Source organism: Haemaphysalis longicornis, unplaced genomic scaffold, assembly GCF_048455015.1.
Source record: "Haemaphysalis longicornis isolate Haplotype H1 unplaced genomic scaffold, Haemaphysalis longicornis Haplotype H1 scaffold_12, whole genome shotgun sequence".
Lineage (NCBI taxonomy): Eukaryota > Metazoa > Arthropoda > Arachnida > Ixodida > Ixodidae > Haemaphysalis > Haemaphysalis longicornis.
Window position 1 is genome coordinate 35,178,588 of NW_027526225.1, and position 25,479 is coordinate 35,204,066.

Consider the following 25,479-nt stretch of genomic DNA (forward strand, 5'->3'; position numbering starts at 1 on the left):
CGGACCTCATTAGGGTGTTACACAGAGAGTACGATGCCTGCGACTGCGCCTGGAAACGGACAGCCACATGTTTGTCTGCTTAAATAAAGCTCGAGGCCTACCATGTTTTATTACACGTTGGGACGGATGCATGTCGCTCTCTTGAAGGAGGAGGAGCCGGAACTCAACAAGCATCGGGCCGAACAAAAGAGCGAATGGGCTTGAAAACAGCCAGCCGCTGCCACCGCCATCGCCTCCTCTAGTTCTGGCTCGTCGAGAAGCTGGGAATTCCTCCCGGATGAACATCCGCTTTCGCGCTTCTTACGGCGACGCCAGCCGATTTTACTGGTTCAGCTTAAACAGCTTTAACAGTGACATTTTTGACGATGTTTTTCACTCTTGAGCAAGTGGAAATAACCAGCTGCCGGTTTATGCGTGTACGCGGAAGAGTGGAGGGACGGGGGTGCATGCGCAACTATATGTTTCATGCCATCACTGATGACATGTCCGTTGTGCTGGAGGAAGGTTCAAATGTTGGCGCCAAACAGCCAATGCTACCTGTCCAATCTTTTCAGGGGTCGAGCGTACTGGGTTGGTGTGTTCTACAAAGAGTAAGATGCCCACGTCGCGGGAGCAGAACAAATAGCTCCATTTGGTTCGTTAGAATAAAGCTCTGGTCCTTCCATCATTCATTCAACTAATTGGATAAGTATGCTCAATTGCAAATGACAAACACACGTGTTTGGCTTTGTGCACTCTGTGGACTGCCTCCTGCTTGGCAGGTCGTCTGTAGACACAGATTTGTGGGGCACTAAGTTTTTGATTACTTTTAACTTTTTTACCTTTGAGGCTTAAGATTTTTTTTACCTTTAAGGTTTAAGATTAAACGTGCTGTGTTATCACAGTGACAGTGAATCAGGCTTACCAGACTCTGATTCAAATCCCACTAGGAGAGCTATCGGATGTTTTGCTGGTTTCGTGTCCGTTTCAAAGTATGCGTTTCGAGCGAGCCCTGGTTTACTAAAAGCGAACAGGATGTGATGTGACGCAAGCAAGCACGGCTTCTTGGAGCAGACGACCTTGGCATGTCTGACATGAATGTTCAGGTGATCGTCTGTTTTTTGTCTGGCGGGAGGAACAAAAGGGCCACAAGTAATGCTAGTTCATTCGAAACGCCTTCAGAAACATTGCGCCGCCATTTCCGCCTCTCTAGAAGGACTGTGGGGTAGCTATGCGACGAGTTGCGAGCCGTACTTGGCTGGCGCAGCGCGGGCTCAGCGTCTACGACCCAATGATAAGCACTGTTCTTTTCTTCGCTACGGCTGGCTTTCAGTCAGCGATCGGCGCGAAGACGCGATATCACCGTTGCAGCCTTCCGTTATCCGTTTCATCCACGCCGTCACCGTCACGCGGTAAAATAAAACATCACTTGCGAGTTTTGCAGGTGTTGAGCCGATGACCAACGTTCTATAAGTGCGCGGTATAAAATTTATAAGCTTTTGTTGGCACTTCACGAATACACATATCAGCTTAACGTTCGTACGCTTGCCGCGAGAAGCAGACACATATGTATTAAACAAAACTTCTGACCCCTCAAAATTTCCTATACTGTAGGAGTGCCACAGAAATTCCAACGCCGTAACCACCCAATCGAGCAAGCTCGTAGCAACTGCGTCGATTCCTAAAAACGCAACGGAAGGTTATTGTATTTATTCTCTTCATTGTCACCGGCATTACAATTGTGGTAGAAGAGACAAAAAAACTGGCATCCGTAGCATTGTGTACGCTTCATTACCCCAGGAAACGGCAGGCTGCTGCTACCACATTTTGACAATCGTCCATTTGTTGTGAAAGCATTGAACTTTTTCCAAAAAATCTCATCATTCATATGTTTTAAAAACACGTTCAAGCAAACACTTATTAGATAGTTTACGATTTTTTTGCAGAAACAGTTGCTCAAAAGTCAAACCAAACCAGGCCTACAACCGAAAGTGTGTCAGGATGAAACGGGCGCGAAATTATCGTTTTCAATACGGACAAACTGCAGAATACCACCCCAGAAAATGTTCTTGTTTGTTATTTTTTTTGCATTTGCAGTGGCGGCCATTTTCTTGACCTGCACCACAAACAAAAAGTATGGTTATTCTAAAATCAGGCCATTTACACTTTCGCATAAAATCAAAATAAATACCGTGTTTGTATATATCTCAAGTTGAGGATCACACAAGGAAGTGTGCGAACAAAGAGTCCCTGAGAATACGGCAACAAAACGTTCTTGGGTATTAAAAATGCATCATTGAGATGTAAAAAGAATTGGCGATATTGCCAGTACAATTGTTTAGCAAATACACCTGTACTTAGTGTTATAAAGTACCTTCGCAGTAGACGAGAAAATAAATAAAATGGTTAGGTTTTTAACGGCTCAATGAAGGTTGCAATGAAGGTTTATAAATTTATATTTTAAAAATTTAGGCATGGTAACGAAAAACATCAGACTGTTAGATAGCACTTTAAAGCCATTCCTTTTTTATCGCTCCGATAACCGGAGGAGATGATTAAACAACGATTCAGCGATACACATCGCATTTTGGTGTAGAGAAAAAAAGACGAACTCATTTATTGCGTTTTGAAGGATTCTTTTTATTTTTCGGGAGATAAGTATTGGGCCAAGGGCATAGTACAGAGAAAAAAAAAGACGCAAAGAAACAAGGGTAACGATGTTTTTTATATGTGGGCGTGAAATTTCAACAACCACCCCGCACGCCACGGTATTACTCAGCTGTAATGCTATCAACCGACAAACAGCCTGCTATGCTTTTGACTAAAATACAGACATAGTTTCGGCAATTTCGCAATATGCTATCACGTTCAGTATAGTATAAGGAGTGCGCGCAGGTTTTCGTAGCTTTTGCTGGTGTTCTTACTAATTTTGTTTGCTGGTTATAAGCTATATGCTAACGGATCGCATGGTTTTATGGTTATGGCAATTTCATAAAGGATAAGGTTGCAGCGACAAGACATGTCTTCTGATTCATTTAGCCCCCTTCACGAGGAGATATGTGTGGCATTTTGAGGATAGACAATTCCTCCAAATCATGTAAAAAATTTCCACTGTACCCGAGCCCATTTACTTGGTGACTGTGATGCGAGTATTTCGATTCTTCAACAGTTTTTTTAGTTCTAGATAGTCAGGCAATTAGTCCCTTCATTAAAAAAAAGATCGCAGTTGCACTTGCCTTGACGTGTTTTAGTAGTACATGACGTGTATTGGCCAGTTTGAAAGCTTGAAGTACGCGTGGTTTGACCTACGTTCTCTTCTCTATCTGTTGATAAGTGCAATAGTCGAAAAATATATTCCAAAATCCAGAGACAAACAACAGGGTACTGTGGGTATTCCAGTGGGGCAGCAATCCTTTCTAGCTTTTACGGCTTTGAAAAAAACTACTGCACGTTGTTGAGTACTAAACGCAAAGGGGGCGAGGGAATCCACCAAACCGGCAGAACCACCCAACCCACGAAGTAGAACATGGAGAAAAGGGCACTGTGTTCGAGCAAATGATATAAATCATAGTGTGTATCTACAATGTTAAAAAAGCACTAAGAAGTGGTAGATACAGGGGTAATTTCGAGGTGTAAGTTGGGCTTCATTCGGCATGCAGAAGCGAGATAATTCAGGCGAAATGTCAGACGATTGACCAATTGCAGCACGACGACATAGACACTACATTATACAAAGAAATAAAACTAATATAGCGATTGGCAAGGAATAAATAAATGTGAATGTATGTTTACTTTAACCTATACTTATTACTGCTATTGCAAACATTTGAACAATGCTGTATTATATTTTCTGCTTGCAGGTCCAAAGGCGTCCACACTTACAGATTTTTGGCACATGGTTTGGCAGGAAGGTGCTTGCAAAGTGGTGATGCTTACCAACCTGACTGAACACGGAGTGGTGCGTTTATGGTTTTATATCTCTCTTATTAACTGAAGCCAATCTCCGCCAATGAAAATGTATGGTCTTACTTTTGCAAAATGTATTTCGCCCTTAGCAGGTACAGTGTAGAACAGTTTCTTGTTCGGTAACTTACAAAATGTGTTTGAAAAATTATATATGATATAGTTCTCTCTTCCTGGTAAGTTCACTGTTCTCCTTTTCGGTTATGCCTAACCGAATTCGGTTATGCCTAACCGGTTAGGCATAACCGAAAAGGAGCGGTTATGCCTCATGTTTTCGCAAAAACGACCTCAGTGAAACCTTTTCAAGGCTACTGAGTCACTCTGAATTTCAACAACACTCCGCTTGCCGGACTCTATCAGTGGCATATGTTCTGCTCAAGCTTTACTTCTACTGGCGATATGACGGTATAAGTTCGTAGGAGTCTCCGAAACAAATGGCAACGTGCTGGCAATGTGATAAACCAGAATTTGCGTAAACAGAAAGTGTAGTCTTAGTAGGTCATAGCTAGAACAGGAAGCATTACTTTTTCGTATCTCTGTCGGTTTTTTGTTCAATATCAAAAATTACCTTGCTACCCAAGAAATAAAAAAATTAAAAGCTGCCTTGCTATTTCCCGTTTTCCTCCAATGCTTCTGTTACGTTAAGCACTACTCTACGAAGTTCCAAGAGGGGGTACAGCATAAAGGTTGCCCGTCCAACCCCGTCTAAAAAAATTAGGAAGTGCCTTTGCAGTTTGACATCAGTACTGCTGACTGCGGCACAAAGAGCACGCTGGCCTCACTGAGGAAACAAATTCGGCCGCTTGCATAGACGCATCTGTTCCTTTTTCTCAGAGACAGGTTTCTCTTGTTTTCTTGAAAGATAAAGTTTTTAAGGCTTTGAAAATATTAGAATAAAAATAGGCTCATAAGTGAGCTCTCCAGGATACGATGATATTAGACGCCGCCATCTCCTATGCTCTCGCAATTAACCCTCTTTAATGATGAAGAAAAGAGCATAGTAACGCATCCTCCCGCTTTTCGGGCACCGGAGCTTGGATATGTCCTAAGCATGCGTTGTCTTTACATATGCATATCGTTCGGGGTTTGGACTTCTACATTGTTAAAGGAGTGACATTTGCTTGGTATGGGTGGGAGAATGTTTCACGTAGAATGAAGATATTATAAATTTATTACCTGGAAATTGTTTTTTCCATTTTTACTTTTTGTGCTGTAGTTGGTATGTGGATGCGTCCTGCAGCACAGTAAGGTATCCTGGTAGGTCATAGATTGTAAGTATATTGTGTCGGTCTCTAAGGTGCAGGTCCACTATGCATGGCACCATTCGAAGGTGCTGTGAGCTGACAGAATTGACCAGATGCTTTCCGAGAACATAGAAACTTCCGTTAAGGGGTGCCGCCAGTTTTGGGGGTTCTGAAAGGACTACACTTTTGTTTTGGGGCCATTCCTCAGAGTCTTCTTTTCTTTCGTGGGAATACCAGCCTGCTTCGCGTTAAAAAGAGGATTTCCTTAATTAATGCGCGATCGCGATACCACCCGTAATCAGCTGGTGTGGCAAAACACTTCAAGAAGAACCAAGACTGGTATTTCGTATTTCTGCTTGGCACCGTTTCCAGGGTGTCCACCGAGAAGAATAAGTCGTGATTTCTGGGAACAGGGTGTGTTACATTGCAGTGTTTCGGCCGAGACGTCGCAAGAATAAGCTCCATACATCGATAGTGACGAGGGCGTGAATGTCTGGCGCGGAGCTTATACCGGTGGCAGCAGGCAAAACGAGACAGCGCCTTAAATTCAAAAACATAACGAAGAAAGAGAGAAATTTGTAAAGCACGATGCGAGGTACCATACGTGTACTAATACAAACATATGGGAGAGCCAATTCAAAGAATACAAGCAAAAGTGGTGGAAATGTTAAATAATAAAATCTAGGAGCGTTTCAGATAATATATTCTAGAGAGGTTAGTAAAAATAGAAACAAATCGGCGCTTATACAAGACACAACATTCCTACAACATTCATCGGCCGCGGAATGCGCCAGTGTCAAGCAGTGAGCCAACAACATCCTAAATCCAGCTTCCCAGTACCGTACCTTCGGTGAAGAATGCGGCGATTCAGGATCCCGGGAGAACAAAAGTGTCATTTCGAACGCGGGTGGCTAACGACTACCAATAGCTTAATGTGGGATGGTTGGTTCGACATGATCACGGGTTTTACAGGCGCTTCGTTTGTCTTGGTTGTTTTTTCTCGTCTAGTGTCCGCGTTTTTTCTTGCCCCTTTAAACCCTGTGATCTAACGTCTACATACGATGATGTGCGACAAAATCCTCCTTCGCTTCACGACATTCCAAAAACCTGGGGGCCTCGGCTAAACGCGAGCTTTTACACACTAGCTTATAATGCAAACAACACAACGGAACGAAGACTTCACACCTGTTGGGCTGTGTACCTTCCTCATCTGCACATTCTAGTACCTTCCCCTTTCTTAGTCCAGTAAAAGTTCCTCAATGCTTTTAAGCATTGAAGAACTCTGTCACAGTGCACGGTTGCATGTGATGGTGAAAACCAACACCACCTGTATAACATTGCCTGTCGCGTCGGCTGAAAATTGACAAGCAGCCATGTTTCTGTTGCTCTTTCCTTCCCTCTTCCACTCGCTTGCCTTCCCGCGTGCTTCCGGCCTGACTTCCGAACGTACGGTAGTGCCGCTCCACGGAAAATATACAAAACGATTTATAGGGTTTGTGGAGCCTACGAAAAACGGCGGTCGTACACCGTCATGTTAGGGCCGTCAGGGCGCGTAGTTTCCGCGCTGAACCGAGGTGTGGCGCGCACCTGCACACCCGCATCGCATGTCCCTTCTGCTTCCATTGGGAGGTGGCTGGCGAGTAAGGCAATTTTATACAGGTGGCGTTGTCGGAAACACTCTACTCTTGGCGGTGACATGAAGCGGGGGTAGGTTTTTCTCGTCATTTTGTTTGTTGAGTGGCCGCGTTAAAGATAAGTAGTGAGCCCGTGATTCCACTAGAATGAATCTGTGCGTATTTTTTGTAATTTGGTTTAGTATCGTGGGCTGTCGAATATTACTTGCAGTTATGCCAGCGTTGGGCCAGTTTTCTCCGTGCACTGAAACAAAACTCGCAACAAATGCAAGCTCTTTTGCTGATTCACAATTAGTGAACTGCGAAGTTTTGTTTGTACCATTGCTGTTCCGTCATACCTGCATCAACGTGCACTGGTAAAACCTTCATACCCTGGACAGGCGTTCATATGTCTGCAGGCTCGTCCTAACAGGCTGAAGGATAGCGGGGCATTTCCTTATGCCATCTTTCGGGACGCAGATGCTAAAAAAGTCACCCTCCTGATTCTTATGACAAACCCCTGTGTATTTTTTGGCATCAAAGCAGGTGTTATGTGTGTGCGAAAGCATAGGCCGGCTAGAAAAAAATGTCAAAGTGTAGCATACCCTGCTGTTGAAAAGGAAAGTTAAGGCCGAAAATAATAGCTGGGACAACTTCTATGTTCTAACATTTCCCTTTTTTACAGTCGCCTGAGACGTCTTAGCTTTACAGAATGGACAATGACATGGCTTCACTGAGGGAAAGAGAGAAGGAGAACCTTCAATTGGAGTAGCAGAACTCCAGCTCAAGTGCGGATCCCTGCCGGGCATCCCCTACACCGCCAGTCTAAGTGCCTAATTTGGCACTTTTCAAACTCCACGCGGCTTAACAAGGCTTGTCAATGTTCATCGTCTACACATTGATGCGATGACTGTCCTTTTCTATAACTGGGATAGCCGGAAAGAAGTGTTGGGGAAATTCCAATATATGCGTTATTCCGCGTAATGTTTCCTCAGGCGAAAAAGAATTGAGGGAGGCCTATTTTACCCGTACAAACGTTAATGCTCAAAAGGAATTGTTCCCGAAATATGTAAGGGAGCAGCAATGCCTTCATTCCCAGCGAACCCATTTCATTGGCTATATTGGTTATTTCCGGCATATACGCTTAATGTATGGTGCACTTTAAATTACATATGCAAAAGTGTGCAGACTGCTTCGCCTTACATTGCCCAATACCCGAATATTCAGTCATGTTTGTTCATTTGCAGACAAAGTGCGAGCAGTATTGGCCAGAGACTTCGCAGAAGTACGGGAACTTTATGGTTACCTTGATGAACACAGACACGCAAGTCGACTTTGTCGTACGAGAGTTCCAGCTCGCCTTGGTAACTATACCCTGCTTTACTTGACAGCGCATTAATCAATATATTTCAATGAAGCCCTTGCAAGTAATTTAATTGTAGTCTTACCTGAGCCACGACAGGAGAAAACAGTGGGATGAAGCGTCAGTTGGTAGAGTTATAGGAGTTCGTACTCACATTCAAGGGCAACTCAGTAAAAACAAATCACGATTTACGAAGATGGCCGGAAAGTTTTTTCACGTAGAAATTAGCGAACATATATGCCCGGAAGCAATAATACATACGCGCGAAATCAAAACGATATATTGTCAAAGGCCTTGTGCTAAATATTATGTCGATCTGCGTTGAACACATACCTATTCCCGGCGATGGTATGAAAGGGCCATTAAAATTTATTTCTCTTATCTTTTGCGTGCACTACCTCCAAGGCTTTATTTGTGTTCACTACCATATACGGGTTCAAAATGATCATATGATCATTTGAAAGTTCTTTATTGCGTAGCATTCTTTACCGGGTACCACCACAGCCCCCCCTCCGCGTTTCTACAAAAATGCAGATTTGGCGGAAGTAACACCTTCAACCATTATAATAACCTAAATATACTTAATTAATAGGACAGAATTTTGAAAAACCAGAAAAAAAAAACAGAAAAACGAAATTTTCGCAATTATATGACGAAAGATACGCATCTTATACATCTCTCCACAAAACCCAAGAATAAAGAAAAGTAGACTTAAAAAATACGTTCCAAACACGAATAAAAAATGGCGTAAACTACACACCGAGTAACGCCCTGCATTTGTACAAAATTGCAGATGTGGCGAAGCAAACACGCGTAATCTTTGTTACAGCGTGATTGTAGATAATTGGTGGAACATAATTTTGGAAAGTAAAATACAAAAAATACAAAAAATAAGACATTCGCAATATTAATCTGAAGAAATAAATATGCATCTGATACATCGGCCCCCAAAATCTAAGAATAAACGAATGAAGATCAACAAAAGAACGTTGAAAATACGTATAAATATAGGGTTAATGAAACGAATGTGCAGTACTTCTTGCTTCTTCAGAAAAAAATACATAAGAAGAAAACTAAGCACACTTTGTCACAATAGTATTTATTCTAATCATTTGCGAATGAAGCAAAAGAAAACTTTAAAGGAACAAAATAATCTAACGTCTTTCGCTACTGATTGCCATATTAGTCTGTAAAGAACACCTCTAGACAAGCGGCATCAGAATGTTACGCATTACAGAAAATTCTATCAGTTCCTGCAGATTTATTTTTTGCAACAATTTATTAAACCGTAGCTAAGATAACAAACTCGTTGATAATAAGCGTAGTATTACAAATCCGTTTCCGAAGCATATGTACACACAATACAAAAGTTAGGTGGTTTAACTTGGCCCCCATGCACACAACTCCGTCAGCCAACAAACCAAATTTGGGAAAATCTTGCACCAGGCCTACTAAATGGCCTAGAAAAAATTGTTATCCCTTCCTAAGGAAAGCTGAGAGAAGCGCGGCCACTTTATCACGTAAAAACTGTGTGAAACGTGCGTTAAAACCTTCGCTAAAAGTGCGGAAAACCTTCCCTGAAAGTGCTTCTATTTCCGCCATTGTGCGTCGAAACACAACGAAAGAGTGGACTTTGAGAGTACCACATCGCCGTCTAAGTATTTGTGATAGTGTAGTTCTTAGGCGAATCTTAGTAGTAACATCTATGTAGTGATTTGATTTGATTCAAACGCCTGTCAGCGTTGCAATACGCGCGCATTTGGCTCTACTAATAAATTCAGCGTTACCCCTTTTCATGAAAAAAAAACAAATATCGAAGTCACAAGAGCACGTAGTATTCCTGGGTGCACATTGCGTACTTCCTGTTATTGCAAAAACTGCTGGTGTTTGTTTGCCTCTTATTTGTGATGTTCTTCCTCTTACTTGTGCTGCTTCGTGTTTGCCGTGTAAGGTGATTAAAACTTGAACTTGTCATATTGAACTCCACTTTGGGAAGGGGTATAGAGCTAGCCAAGCTGTTCGTACAGCTTCTTTTTCTTGCCTCGCTATTCTCGAAGGATGAAAAAAAAAAATTAGTATGAACGTAGTTTCGTGTTGCTGCGCATTGTTTACTAAACAATGGCCGGCGGAATCATTTCACTGACACGATAAGCAAAGGAAGATTATTGCTTTTAAGTTTCAATTTTTTTCACCAGGACGACGAGACTCGCACAATTGTTCAGTTCCATTTCACTGCGTGGCCGGACCATGGAGTTCCCCAGTACCCAGATGCTTTGTGGCCTTTTCTGAAAAGAATACGGGATTTCCAACCACTGGACCACCAACCTATAATCGTCCATTGCAGGTATCAAAATGCCATCTGATACAACAGCACGTGGCTTGTGTGAAACGAGGAAATATTGCATATTCGCCTGCATACTGTATTTTATATGAAGAAAAACAATAGTAAACAGCGCTTAAATGATGATTGTAAGAGAAAGGTTAAAACAACAATATTTGCTTCTTGCGTGTAGTCTTGAAGATTAGCAATGGCGCAAAATTTTAAACACACTAGTTATAACTGCATAATTTTCGGCTCAATGCATGAGCTACGTCTAAACAAATTAAACGTCATAAATTACACAAGGAATGTCAAACGGCAAATATAATTCTGCTCAGTTATTTCCCATATTTTCAAAAGCGTTGCTTCAACGTGGAAATAGCAGCAAACTTTTCCAGTTATTTTATGAAAAAAAAGACAACTTCGTCCCTGAAGGCAGATTACCAGTAAAAAAACGGAAAGCAAATTTCATACAAACTTACGATACCGAGGCGAGGATAGATTTTTCCTGCTACCTAAATGGCAGTCCTGCAGCGACCAGAACTTCTATAATTTTACGTTAACACTTTTAGTGCCATATGACCAATACCCTAGACCACAGCCGTACTGTGGTGTACATTTAGCCATGATGGAACGACAGTAGTGCGGCACTCCTGAAGCATGCAGAGCCTGCATGCCCGAGCGGACGCCCGAGCGGACGCTGTCGGGCTACGGCGGAAGCGCCTAAAAAACAATAAAACGCACACAACAGTACCTCGCGCCTAGGAATGCCCGAGGCCTCAAAGGCACTTGGTGCGTAGAGATTGTGCGATAGCGTGACGACTTATTTTGACCCCTTTTCCCTTACTGGAGGCGCAGGACAAGCCTGGACCACCAAGTTTTTCTTGATTCAGAGTGGTTCTGGCATGCCAAAAATATACGGAACACTGACGTTACGTCCTTGCTCCAAACATATAAAACTGTTGTGTTGGAGGGCCAGCATGTAGGCTTCAAACACAGAGGAGTTGTTCAGTCGTGCACCAGCCCTTCAACTTCTCGTAGAACATTGAAGACTATTGTATTCTATAAACATTTCATGCAGTGCCACCAATCAAACCTGAGCCTTTACATAGTGAATGGCCGAATTCAGATAGCAGCGAAGATTGTAGGGGCCCAATAAAATTTACAAATATAGTTGCATCCTTCGAATGGAGTGAACAAAATCTTTCAAATCAGGGGCTTGACGACTAAGAAGACCCCCAATTGCCATTACTCCCGAACGACTATAAAAATGAACTTTTTTTACCTTTTTGGAGAGTGTCAGTTTGTTCCCAGAAATGTTATACCCTCGCCAGACAAGTTTTCGCTGTGCTGTTCTAAGGCTATAGATCCTTACATTAGTTTTCTGCATAATATATTTTTAGGCCCACGGTTCTACTCTGTTCGTCCAGTGTGGTAAGCATGCTTTGTAATTCTTCCTCCGAGTTACTTAGCAAGGCAACGTCATCAGAAAATCTGAGGGTACTGAGATATTGTCCATTAAACATCACTCCCACCTGTTCCCAATCCAACGTTCTGAATCCTTCTTCTAAACATGCTGCCAATAACATTGGAGAGATCGTGTCTCCTTGCCTGACGCCCTTCCTTTTAGGTATTCTACTGCTCTCCTTACGGATGGTGATGGCAGCTGTGGACCCATTGTAGATATCTTCTAGTATTCTTACGTAATGCTCACCAACCCCCTGGTTCCGTATTGCCTCAATGACTGCTGAGGCTTCTACCGAGTCAAATGCTTTCTTATAGTCTACCAGGGCTGTATATATGGGTTCAGTATACTCAGCGCACTTCTCTATCACCTCATTGATCGTGTTAATATGGTCCATTGTGGAATAGCCTAATTTACGGAACCCTGCTTGTTCTTTAGGTTGACGGAAGTCTAAGGTTGCAGAAATTCTGTTAGCTAATACCTTAGCAAGTGCCTTGTAGACGACTGACACTAAGCTGATCGGCCCTTAATTTTTCAAGTCCGTCCTTCATGTCACCTTTCTTATAGACTAGGATGATGTTGGCGTTCTTCCAAGAAAACTGTACGCTTGCGGCCATTAAGAATAGCGTATACATGTTTGCCAGTTTTCGAAGTACAATTTCTCCGACAAGTTTCAAGAGGTCTGCTGTTATCTGATCCTCACCATGTGCTTGGCCCCCTTTCATTTCTGTCAAAGCCTTCCTTACTTCTTCGGTCGTTACTGGTGGGATATCTATCTCCTCTGAACAACTTTCTCGTTCGGCATTATCCTGGATGTCCGGGCGAATGTACAAATCCCTATAGAACTCCTCGGCTACTGTGACTATTTTATCCCTATTTGTGATGACATTGCTTTGCTTGTCTTTAAGTGCATACATCTGATTTTTGCCCACGCCAACGCGCCTCTTCACTGCTTTCAGGCTGCATCCGTTCTTTACAGCGTATTCTATGTTCTCCATATTATTCAAACTTGTTTATGGCATTTCACGGACAAGTGACAGCGATTGGGCTCTAGGAAAGATAGTAGCTTAGTGAAGTTACAAGTAGCAGTAATGATCACTCGTAGAGAGAGAGAAAATGAACTTTAAATAAACTGAGAAAACCTTCAGAGAAGCGTCCTTATTCAAGACGGACGAGTCGAATGCCGTTTCCATGCAGAGGAGCTGATCTTCCAGGCGGGAGCTAGGCAAGGCTCTCCCAAATCTTAATGAAAACGCGTGGTTTGGGTGGAACCAGGATAGACTTGTTTTAGGCACCTACTATGTGTATGGGGTTCCCAGGCTGTCTGCAGGAGCGACGGAATGGATAGAACTGTGTTCGGTCAAAAAGGTGAAGTCTGGTGGGATCTGGGAAGGTGTTAACCCGTAGATCGCGGAATAGACTTCCTGGTTTATTGGTAGCAATTTGCGCTGGGAGGAATACGTTCTACGGAAGAGCATATAGTGCTAAGTAATTTCCTGGTATGTGACTGCAGAATGCATGCACTTGCGTTCGGCTTCAACAGCGCTGGCTGAGCGGGTCAAATCTCGAGCCACAAGGTTGGTCATCTTGTATTGCCGGGGCTTCCAGTATGAGCAGGTGCTTATAACATCCTGGCTGGTCTAGTTGGTGGTCTCTCTGATTCATCATTCGAAATGTTATAACATGCAATCGACGTTCGCAAAGTTGCGCCACGGCTGCTAAGAGTCTATTATGAGAAATTTTGTGCCCGTTTGGATAAGCACACGTGTTATGGCCTGTTTCTCAGCTTGGAAGAGGCTGTGTTCGGCGGTTGAGATGCTAGACCTGTGGAAGCCTGCAGAACATTACCACAGACAAAGACAAATCATTAACGAATGCTGTCGGGTGTATTTCGAATCAAACCAGTTGATCGTTCCTCAGTTTTGATATTAACGCTTAGTTGCTTTCAAAAGGCGTACCTGATATATATACACGTTTTGAAAACCCTTTGATAAATATAAAGTATGCATTAGGCAGTTAGTATTACTTTACTGGGAGCTATAAATCTTACATAAGAAACACTACAACAGCACAGTACATGCATAAAGAAAGACCTTATATAGCATTCAGGTGGTTGTCACGTTAATTTCGGGCTATTTTGATTATAATTACATTTTTAATTGCTCGAGAAGCAGAACGAGGCAAAATTTTCAAATGCCAAGGACCCCAAAGATAACACGTTTGGTCCAACCCTCTAATCCACCTTAACTGACAGGCTAATTCATCTAATACAAAATAATCAAAACACCAATTCATTCCAGTCTAAGCGCTAATGCACATTAATCGAATTTATTTCATGCACCCATACATTTTAAACTTGAGCACATTCAATACAACATAAAAATGCTATCGCGTTAACCATAAAAGAGCAAATCAGAAGGTCCCATGTTTTTTCTTCAATTCTCATGTTCTCTTAGATCAGTAATCACAGGACACAACAGTACTCTAGGAGAAAAAGTGAAGGTGACTTAGAGAACTTTGAGATTTGTATCTCAATGCTGTTTGTATATAACTGCCAATTCAAACTCAATTTAGTGAAGTAATAGATTTATTGTTGATGGTGCCTCTGTAGGCCTTTACAAGGGGGTAGGGATGCATTCGAATTAACAACACATTGAAAACTGTACACGATATCAAACACCATGCAGACAGAAACCATAAAGAATATTCCATGATGTGGTGCCTCGGAATAGGAGTTGTAACTTAAGTTAGTCTAAATGTAAAATATGCTTTCGGCAGATGGGCAGTGCCTAACGCGAACTGATTGTATATACGGAAACTTGACGTTCAATTGAGAGTGGTATAAATAAGAGAACGTGATTGGCCTTGGGAACTGCAGACTATTCAAAATATTTCGAGGTGCTGCCTGCCAAAGGGTAAAAATATCTTCAGGCGTATGGTAGGGTACCGAAATGGAAAACTAGAAATGACAGTTTTGAGCCCCCGGAACTGGTTCGGAACGGTTCCTAACATTCGTTACAGTTCGGGTTCCGCTCCAACATGGCAGAAAAAGTACCATCCCGGTTAAGCCCTTACGGGCAAAAATTTGGCTTCGGTTCCTGCTTTCGGTTCGGTCCCGGTTCCGGTTCCATACCCTGTCTCCAATTACCCTGGCGCTCTCCGCAACGCGCCGCCCATCGCCGGCGCGGGTCTGCTTGTACTGCTCTGGCGTTCCCATAATACTGGCATGATTTTTGATGAGGTGAAACACGAAATTCTAACGGCGCAGATGTTAGGTGTAAGGAACACGGGTGCGCGCTCACCCAGTGGTTCAGCATTTACCAGTTACCCAGGGTACTCTCCACAACGTGCCTCTGCCTCAACTGCCGGCGTGTGTCTGCTTGCGCTGCCCTGGGAGCCCCACAAAACCGGCATAATATTATGTTAGAAAAAATGCGTGATACCAACAGTCCAGAGGTTGGGGGTCGAGTTACAGTTGTCGCTGGCCTTACTCAAGGACCGAGCATTCCCCTGTTAAATTGGGTGTTCTCCCCAACGTGCCCGTGCACCCACTACCCGCACGTGTCTGCGTAAGCCGGTACAGCGGCCCCATAATACTGGCATGATTTTTGAAAGCGCAAAATGCGAGATTCTAACGGCGTAGAAGTTAGGGGCAGAGGACACGGGTACACGTTTGACTCACGAGTGCCCCAGGTACCAACAGTTAACGAGGGCGCTCTCCTCAACGTGCCGCTTCAGCAACTGCCAGCGGCGAGTCCGATTGCGCTGCTTTGGCGGCCACATAATACTAGCATGAATTTTGATAAGGAGAAACGCGAAACACTAAAGGTGCAGAGCTTGGGGGTAGAGGACACGGGTCCGCTGTGGTCTCATGGATGGGCCCATTATTCACTAGTTTTTCCGGGTACTCCCCACAACATGGCGTCTCAACCACTGCCGCGCGTGTCCCCTTGCGCTGCTCCAATGACCCTGCAATACAGGTAGTGATTTTTGATGAGCAGAAACACGAAATTTTAACTGCTCAGAGGTAGGGGGTAGGGGACAAGGGTACGCACAAGCCACCCCCAATGGCCAAGCTATCACCAATTAACCAGGGCGGTCTCCTCAACGTGCCAATCCACGAAAGTGTCGGCGGTATCTCCGCTTGCGCTTCTCTGGCGGGCCAACAATACCGGCATACCGCTTCCGCGTAACGGCCCCTACCGAGTTTTAGGTTGAACACAAACTTTTCACATGAACTACTAAGAAGAAAAGCAGTTTTCTTGGCTTAAGAAATGTCAGGCATGCAGTTAGGGTTGTATTTAATGGGGAGTAGCTAAATTTCTGGTGAACATATATATGGCACCGCAGTTGACCGGGTTGAGGTGGTAAAATCCAAAAACAGCCGTTATTCACACTGATGCTTTCACTGGCCCAGAATTTCCAGGAAAAATCGCACCTTTTAGAGAAAATGTGAAACAGATGTCATTGTTTTAAATATGCTTTTAAAATAATCTACGACCTATTTGTAATGGGAAGGTTATCCGATTCCCAGTTATGTAGTTATGTGTTGCTTGAAATTTGCCTGAAGTTTTTTTGGCACTGAACACTGATGAAATTTGCACACCATACCACTAGTAGAAATTGTGAAACACATTTAGGCTATGTACCACAAGGATCTTTCGGCTGTCGTTGCCATGTTTTATATTGTTTTTTTTTTCAATGATCATGGCCATTTATAACCATAAAAGGTAAATTACGTTTCTTGTCTTTCTTCAGAAGCAAGGCAAAACTGACCAAATAAAAATGGGTAACACATGAAATATGAGTCTAAAAGCGTTAATAAGGTGGCATCATCGCACTCGAGCAGTTCTTCAAGTTCTCTCCTATTCTTTTATCTTTCCTTTCGCCTATTGTTCCTTTTAAACTTTTTTCCTTATTTCTGTTATTCTTTACCTCAATATTTGAGTTCCACTGCTCCTTTCAATCAGTTTAGTTTCTCTTTTACTGCGACTCAAAGATACGCTGATTTATTTTACGCTAACCCTTTACTTGATAAGAGGTTCTCAACGCTGTAGCTTCTATCGACAAGTTACACGCCGCGGTGGTAAGTGGTAAAATGTCCTGCTGATCCTAGGGACGCGCGTTCGATTCCATGTGGGGGCTGCCGCTTTTGTGATAGAGGAAAAAACTGAAAGCGCGAGTGTGCTAAGATTTCGGCGCAGAAATAAAGGTCCCCAGGTGGTCAAAATTAATCCGGAGCCCTCCACCTTGGCGCACCTCATCGCCTGTGCAGAGTCGGCGTGTTAACTCTACTACTCAATCAAGTCCATTAGCGTGTTCCTGATTGATTTGATTGTGGGGTTTAACGCGCCGACGCAACGCTGATGATGAGGCGCGCCGTAGTTTAGGGCTCCGAAATAATTTTGAACACCTGGGGATCTTTGACGTGCGCCGAAATATCGTACCCACGGGTGTTTTGGCTTTTCGCCTCCATCAGAAAAGCGGCCGCCGCGGCCGGAAATCGAACCCTCGACCACGTGATTGGCGTGTTCCTGCTAGTACACATTAGAGTTTATTCTTGTAAACCAACAACTCGTTTATATGTGCACATGTTAACTAAAACAGTCTAGCATAGCTTGCTAAAATGAAGCCTATTAAGGGCATTTATTTATTAGGAATTATTTTAGGGCCAAATAGCCCATTTCAGCAACGAGTTCCCCTGAGCTCATCTTTTTGAGTTTTTAAGCCTCTGACTCTGTGTCTTCGTTGACACCCTTAGCCTTTCAATTTTCTTTTCAGTGACGGCATCGGTCGAACGGGTGCCTTCCTCCTCGTGGACAGCATGCTATCCCAAGCAGAAGCTGAGGGCGAAGTCAACCTTGTCGCTCATCTGTATGCCATGCGGCAGAACAGAGTTGACCTCGTAGAGTCACCGGTGAAAATATTTGGACTTCTTTCTACATCAGTGCTAATAAGATAAATATGGTAGCCTGTAATAACAATGTAATGCTGGTGTGCATCTCTCCGGAATATGGAGACAACTGCGACGAACATAAACTCAATCATAAAAAAGTAATTATGGTAACTGTAGTTCGCCGCTCTGGTGTTTTTGTCTACGCTCTGCCGGTACAAGTTTTACTCGTTGCCGAAACGTTACGAAGAATCAGCTCTACGCATGCTGATTTTAATAACAAAGGGAAGTCCAAGCAGCTATGCGTGAGATTCCACGGTTGCATGTAGAAACAAAAACATCTATAAATGTGTCCTTCAAGTAGGAAGGTTCTTTAAACAAGAATATATTTATAAAAAATATACAGTTTAAACCTGGACAAAACAAAGTTGCGTAAATTCGCAATTTCGATTACATGTAGGTTTTGAGTTAAGGCATCCGGGAAAGAAGAAGAAACGAAACCAAAATGTGAGGCATCTGCGAAGGTTAATTCACACTTCAAGGATTTATCCCACAAAAAAGGCGGGATTGACGCGTGCTACTTTCCCACATGCTCAGTCACAAGACGGTACTCCAAAGAAGCAATCGCACTTACCCGCGTATTCACAAATGTAACCTAAGCATCACTTTTGCCTTTTGACACTTTTAGGTGCCTTAACGCGTTTCAAGGACCAAACATGCTGAAAAGGCACCTTTTCAAGACCTTGATGGTATCCTCGCACTTAAAATTCGTAATAGGGTGCTAACTGGTATACTGTACCGGGCGGTTACGTTCTTGTTTCTCGCCGGCGGAGACGGCATTTAAAAGTTCGAGCGCGTTTCGGCAAGGCAAATCTTTTTTTGTTTTCTGGCAGCAAAACTTACCACCGACGAGCCGACTCCACAGATAGCGTGGGACGGCCGCGGAACGACACGCCTACAGGCAGGCGTAGCATCTAATCGACACTACACTCGCACGTGGAAACGACCGGTAGTTTGCGGTGCGGACGAAATTCGCTATATTAGTGCGGTTCTCCATCTGATTTTTTAGAAAAGTCACAAAAACAATAGCGTATCAGCGCGGAGAATTCGTTACATTAAGGTAAAGGGTTACAGCGCCTTTGCTACGTAGAGGTCGCAAACACATGTGCTCCAATAGGGCTGGCAATGGGGAATTTAAAAATTTTAAATCAAGAAAGTCTTTATATAGAGGTTGTTAAATTTAGGTTTAGCTGTATTGTGATTCAGTTATTTGTAGAAAAATTGTTCACTTTTACTTCCAAACGTTTAAACCCCCTTCAAAAGCAGACACTGGTCGCCAGGAAAGTAACGCTCCATTCCCCATCCGCAAGATTGGCTTGAGCAATATTGTAATACTAGCAGCAACATTTACAGGAACTCGTTGAAGTAGTTCGTAAGAGTGAAGTATACCGAGAACTGTACGCCTGCCGGTCAAGCTACCTATATTTTGAGTGTATTGTAAAGCTTTTGTTGTCGTTATCTAACCTCGCAGGAACAATACATCTTTGCCTACAAAGTTCTGGTGGAAATACTTTGCTCCAAGAAGCACAACCTGTCGATCGGAGAATTCTTCAAGCTCTACCCGAAGCTTAAAGCCAAGTTTGCTGCAACTGGAAAGAGCGTGATTGAACTGGAGTTTGAGGTAAACGCTAACATTATGACCTAGGCGAAACTTTCTTTCTAGTGTGCCTAACTGGTTTAGTACGGAAATACAGCCTGTGGTTAGATGGAGCTGTCTTTGGAGTATGAACAGGACAATGGTGGGAAGTCATTCACATGTTCTGGAACATCATGCAAGAGTTAAAATCTTTTTTCTTCATAAAAACGTTTTGTGGTGAAGTGATGATAGTCTGTTGACTATTTACCTTATTGATAGTGCCTGTATAGGTGTTCATGTGGCTCAGCAGGAGTTCGGTACATACTGTTCATGATATGTAAAAGAATAATTTGGTAGAAGGGGAAACGTCAAGTTGAAAAGGGGGTAGTAAGAGGAGGGAAACATTTATTGTTTTTAGCAGCTTCTGGAACTAGTTTCTGTGTACACGCAGCGCGAAATAAAATATAAGATAATAATTGAACAACCTCAAGAACGGTGGCACAAAACGGAAGAAACTCCCAAGAAGTCTATAGTTTTCCAACCACACGATAATCAATTTTAGTAAGATGCACAGTAAAAGAGAAATGCCGAAGTTGAAAGGAGGCTATACACTTTGCATGCATGTACAGTTCTGCAGATTTGCGCTTTGGTTCGTAGCCTCCACCAAAGGGGAAGACCGAGAAAGAGAGAAAGAACTGCCGAGTCCCACTTCCAAAATCCGCGTGCCGGTAGTCGCCAAAATCCACGTGATCCTCAGTGCAACGGCGGCAGCAGATGACATATCTTGGAAGATGTTTGCTACATCGTTTGGGAAATGTTTTTCGCAAAACGCACATGAAGGCGTTCATTGAGGCCTTCTTAACAGAACCCTAAAAAAGTAGGACTCAATTGAAAAGTTAACCTGTCCTATTGATTAAACTGAAGAAATTGCTATGTACAAATACCTAATAAAATCACGGTAGTCTTTTTTACATGGTTGCACAATAACCTGACACGAGTGTTTCTACATTTGTTGCCCATTTCGAGTCATTCATAGCCGCTTCAAAACAAACATTATCTCACTCACTTTGAGTATTCGAAAAGCATTGGGGAGATGACGCAATATGGTTCAAAATGCTCCTGTTTTTTCTGTATTGGGTTCTAGTAATCAAAAAAATAAATAGTTGTCACAGACTGTTATAAGGAGGTTGAAATGTCTTTGTGTGGACTGTAACGTACCTAAATATACAACATTTGTACGCCATCACATCAAATATTTATGTTACAGTCAAACCCGACTATATCGAACCCGTTTACATCGAATTATCCTCTATATCGAACTATTTCTGCGCACGGAATGTATTCTATGAGAATGTATAGCAAAAATTACGCTTACATCGAACAGAAATAGCAGCAACTACCGATATATCGAACGCCAGCGGCGCAAAAGTGCCCCCCCCCCAAGTTGGCTTTCCCTCGCGACGGAGGACAAACCCGCCGACACACTCTCGAAAAGTGGTTTAGCCCGGCGGTTCCTGTGCAGCTCCTTCACCTCGCTCTCTCTTCCTCGCTCTCTCTTCCTCTCTCTCTCGGGCTGTTTCCGCGTCGGGAAGCCGCCGTCGACCCCCAAAATAACAAAGATCCTGGCCCTCCCGCCTCATTTGCTCAGACAGCCAATCACAGGTTGTTGTCACTCCAGTTCTCTGGTCGCTGGAGAGCCGCGCGTTGTTCTTTTTGCTGTTTTTGCGTTCGAAGTGTTCGAATTGTCGGCATGTGTTGGACTTGCACTGTGTAGCCGTGATGGCTAGCGCGAAGCGACCGAACCTGCCTTTCGCCGTGAAGCTGGAAATTATAAACAGAGTGGGACATGGTGAGAAGTAGTCCGTCATCGCCGCGGCTTCGCGGCGACGACGCGCTTCGCTGTCGACGACACGCTTCGACGACGAGCTTCGCTGCCAGCTTCGCAGGCAGCCAAGCTGCTTAATAGAAGAAAATTAATGACTACTTCGTGCGGAAGTGAGTTTGTTTCATTAATAAAGAGCTTTCATAAACGGTAGGTGCTTTTGTGCTGTCCAATTCTTCAGCATGCATATATCGAATTATGCCATATATCGAATTCGCGGGCAGTTTTTTTCGAGCAGTTCGATATAACCGGGTTTGACTGTACTTGTTTAACATCTGAAAAATAAGCCTCTTATGACGTTATATCCTGCAAAAAGATATCTTTCTTTTTCCTTTTCTCTTCGTTTTTCTAGTGCGCCTAAAAGAGAAATCACCTAAAAGTTACTCCATCGCACTCTGTTCTCCTATCTTCGCTCCTGCGTTCTAAGAATGCGGAAATAACACCTTTTGCTTGTATTATTGATAGTTTCTCATTGAGAAATAGCATAATGCCATGGAAGTGCGTTTAGTTTAAAACTAAATCAAAACAAAAATTGCACTCTCCTATTCTTCGTCTACGATACTTCCACAAGCTACGCTGCACTGTGCATTTGTGATCACAACATGGCATGGTTACGTCAATAACAGCTACAGGATCAACCAGTTCTGTACAAACGATAATTTCTTTCAAAAGCAAAGCTGTTTAAGCTTTTAGTTTCGACGCGCATCTGTGACAGATGAAAATATCAAGAACAGATACCAAGCGCACGTGAGCGCCCGTCGTAAAGAAAGTTTTCACGTGGGCTTGCACCACGTCATGGCTCGAAAACACCAAGAAGAATACCTAGAACACGTAAGCTTGCGCCTCGTGAGGAACGCCCGGCGTTGGCCAGCTCCATCTTCGGGAACACTCTGTCCAACGTTCGTGGTGTGATCTCTCGCGTGCTGCTGTACTCGCCAGTTCACGTGCGTTCACACTTGATGTGTTTGGCAGAGACGCCGAGTTCGCGCTAACGACGCCGAGTTCGTGAAGTTGGTTTTCACGGGTTATTATGCGTGCGAGCGCGGTCCACTGTGGGAGAGGTGAAAACGTGCGGTCTCCGACGAAGGGAGAGGGGCCGCCGGATCTCGTGTTTCTCCCGCCTTGCGTCGCTCTTGCCAGCAGTAGATATTTCTAAAGCAAAGCCTTCTACATCTGCCAGCCAACGGTTCTTCTGTGCCTTGCAGAAAAACAAACTCCCAACGCGGCGGAGCAGGTTGTTAGAGGGGGGGTGGAGGAAGGTTTCAATCATGGAGCCCACTGTAGATGGCGGGGCGAATTTCCACAGCGTTCCCCACGCGGAAGCGCCTGCTCACAGGCGGCGGCGTCGTCTGCTTTGTCGTCTGCGTTAGCTACGGTTGATTTGGGCCTGTTTTGGCGCTGCTGCGGGTCTATTTCGCCTGCCTTTGCACGGCTTGATTAACTTGTTGGACAGTTCCTCCAGGGTAACTCGCACAAGACGGTATTAAGTGTTGTTTCCGCAGACATGGTAAGGGTTGTTTTGCAGGAACGAAATATACAACCCACATACAGACATGTAGCCGCTAGAGAAACACTACCTTTTCGTCACTATTTGCCGAATGTCTCTCCCTTTTCTAAATTGTTGAATACCTATTCGGTTGTGTTTTGAGACGTATTACAAAAGACGAAAGGAGCAAGTGGGTCTGACAAATAGCGATTATCAAACTTTCCTCAGCTTTCTTGCAATTCTCAAACTTATTAAACTAGCTTGTTTCAATCGGTATAAATGGGAATCACTAATCTCACTTGCCGAATCCTTTCGGTGTCTGCGCTTGTGAGCCCCAAGCTTGCACATCAGAATGGCGAGATTTCGCTGTCTCACCCTTCGAAAGACGCTCCTCTCCGTTTTTTTCTCCCGACTCACGACCGGTATACAGTGACGGCGTCCGCCGCTCTACATTGGCGTGGCCGACGCTGCTGCGGCTTTTGGGACGCCGCCCCCACGATTTTCTGGTAACGGCTGGCAGAATCTCAGGTTTCGCTCTTTCTAACCCACGTGTGGTAATTCAAGGGACGGCGCATGGGCAATTGTTGGGGGTGTTCTTTGAATGTTTGCTTTCCAACCACCTTCACAGCGTGGATTGGAGCCAATTCTTTTTTTCTCACTTATCAAATGTGAGCTAATATTTAATGACTGCATTTCACTACCAAAAAAAGCGACGAGGCCGAAGAAGAAGAGACAAACAAGACACTCGTAAACAAGAGACAAACAAGTTTAAGTCTATCGAGTGTTCTGTATGCTATCTCTTCTTCGTCCTCGACCCTTTTTCGCTTTTAAAACACTGTCCCTATATACCAAGTAGCCCAAATTGCTGTCTTAAGCAATTTGGCCGGATTACGCAGTCATTCTTAATACGTCTGCCTGATGGTTTGGTTCGGGTTTCACTACTTGGTCTAAGTAGATATATCCGCTGACCGTTTCCAATCCCTCTCCATCTTTTTCACACCGCTCTGCTCTCCCGAGGCTATTGAGAATTACTTTAGTTTTGTGCACATAATTGTCAGGCCCACGATTCTACTCTGCTTTTCAATTCGTGCTTTGCGATTGGTGTTCCCAGTTACTTGGCAAGGAAAAGTTATCAGGAAATCTGGGGATACTGAGGTATTCTCCATTACCCTTACGCCCGCCTGTTCCCAAGCCAATGTTCTGAATGCCTCTTGTAAACACGCTGTGAATCCCCTTGGAGAGATTGCGTCTCCTGGTGTGACGCCCTTTCTTGTAGGTATTTTACTGCTCTTCTTATGGATTACTATGGTACCTGCGGACCCATTGTAGATTTCCTGTTTTATTCTGACGTAATGCTCGTCAATACCCTAATTCCACGATTCCGGCATGAGTGCCGAGGTTTCGACAGAGTCAAATGCTTTCTCATAGCCTTGAAGGCTCTATATAGGGGTTGAGTATACTCCGCGAATTGCTTATTGCCTCATTGATCATGTGAATATGTACCATTGTTTCATAGCCATTACGAAACCCTGCTTGTTTATTAGGTTGACTGAAGTTTACGGTGGCAGAAATTTAGTTAGCGATTACCGTGGTAAGTACCTTGTAGGCGGCTGACAGTAAGCTGATCAGCCTGTAATTTTTTGAGTTCTTCATGTCACCTTTCATATCTTTAAGGATGATGTTTGCGTTCGCACAAGAATCCGGTACACTTGAGCTGATTAGGCATTGTGTATACAGATGTGCCAGTTTTCTTGTACACTTTTCCCGCCATAATTCAAGAGGTGTAGTGTAGTGTAATGCAATCCCACCCCGTGATTTGCCCCCTTGAATTTCTTTCATAACATTTTTTTGTTTTTCTACCTCATCTGAACTACTCCCCCTTCGCTGTTATCAAGGATGTCGCCTCTTCTGTACAGATCTCTAGCAATCCTGGGCTACTTTAGCCATTTTATTCCTATTTGGGATGACATTGCCTTCCTGTCTTTATGTGCACACATCTGATTTTTCCCTATGCCTAGACCCCTCTTCACTGCTTTCAGGCTGACTCGTTTCTTAACAGCATGCTCAATCCTCTCCATATTCATACTTCGGTGTGTCAGCTGTCTTACACTTATTGAGAAACTTCGAATGCTCCGACATTCTATTCTGTCAGCTGGGGTGGAGACTGTCATGCTTTGCGGTTTCCTAAATTAACATTTCCTCCTCTGGAAACGTTTACCACTGTCCTGCCAAGCGATCGTACCTCCGACTACTTCTATACACTCCGTAATATTGCATGTAAGCATGTTGTTAACTTCGCGTGTCGTAAACTCTGCTTCGTGGGTTAAAGCTGAATATCAGTTCTGCAGCGCGATCTTGAATTCTGCGACTTTCCTTTTTACTGTTACCTTATTGATCGGCTTTTTTCGGACTATCTTGTTACGTTCTCTTTTAAATTCTACCCTAATTCGAGATCCTACTATACGGTGGTCACTAGACCTCACCCATCTCAGCACTTCCACATCCTGCACGACGCCAGAATTATCGCACGGAAGGAAGTCTACGTCATTGTTACGCTTCCAATTCAGTGTCCTCCACGTCCACTTCCGGCTCTCCCGTTAGTGGAACAAGGTTTTTATAATGCGTAGATTACGCC

General features: G+C 43.7%; 1 protein-coding gene across 1 annotated transcript in view; it reads left to right on the forward strand.

Annotated features, from left to right (window-relative positions):
• The window catches only part of LOC144162561 (receptor-type tyrosine-protein phosphatase kappa-like), a 73,486-nt gene that overhangs the window by 16,833 nt on the left and 31,174 nt on the right, over positions 1 to 25,479 (forward strand). The window contains exons 5-9 of the mRNA XM_077693152.1: positions 3,840 to 3,937; positions 8,047 to 8,163; positions 10,358 to 10,506; positions 17,729 to 17,864; positions 19,372 to 19,521. Of these exons, the coding sequence (XP_077549278.1) occupies positions 3,840 to 3,937; positions 8,047 to 8,163; positions 10,358 to 10,506; positions 17,729 to 17,864; positions 19,372 to 19,521 (650 nt within the window). The remainder of the gene's footprint in view (positions 1 to 3,839; positions 3,938 to 8,046; positions 8,164 to 10,357; positions 10,507 to 17,728; positions 17,865 to 19,371; positions 19,522 to 25,479) is intronic.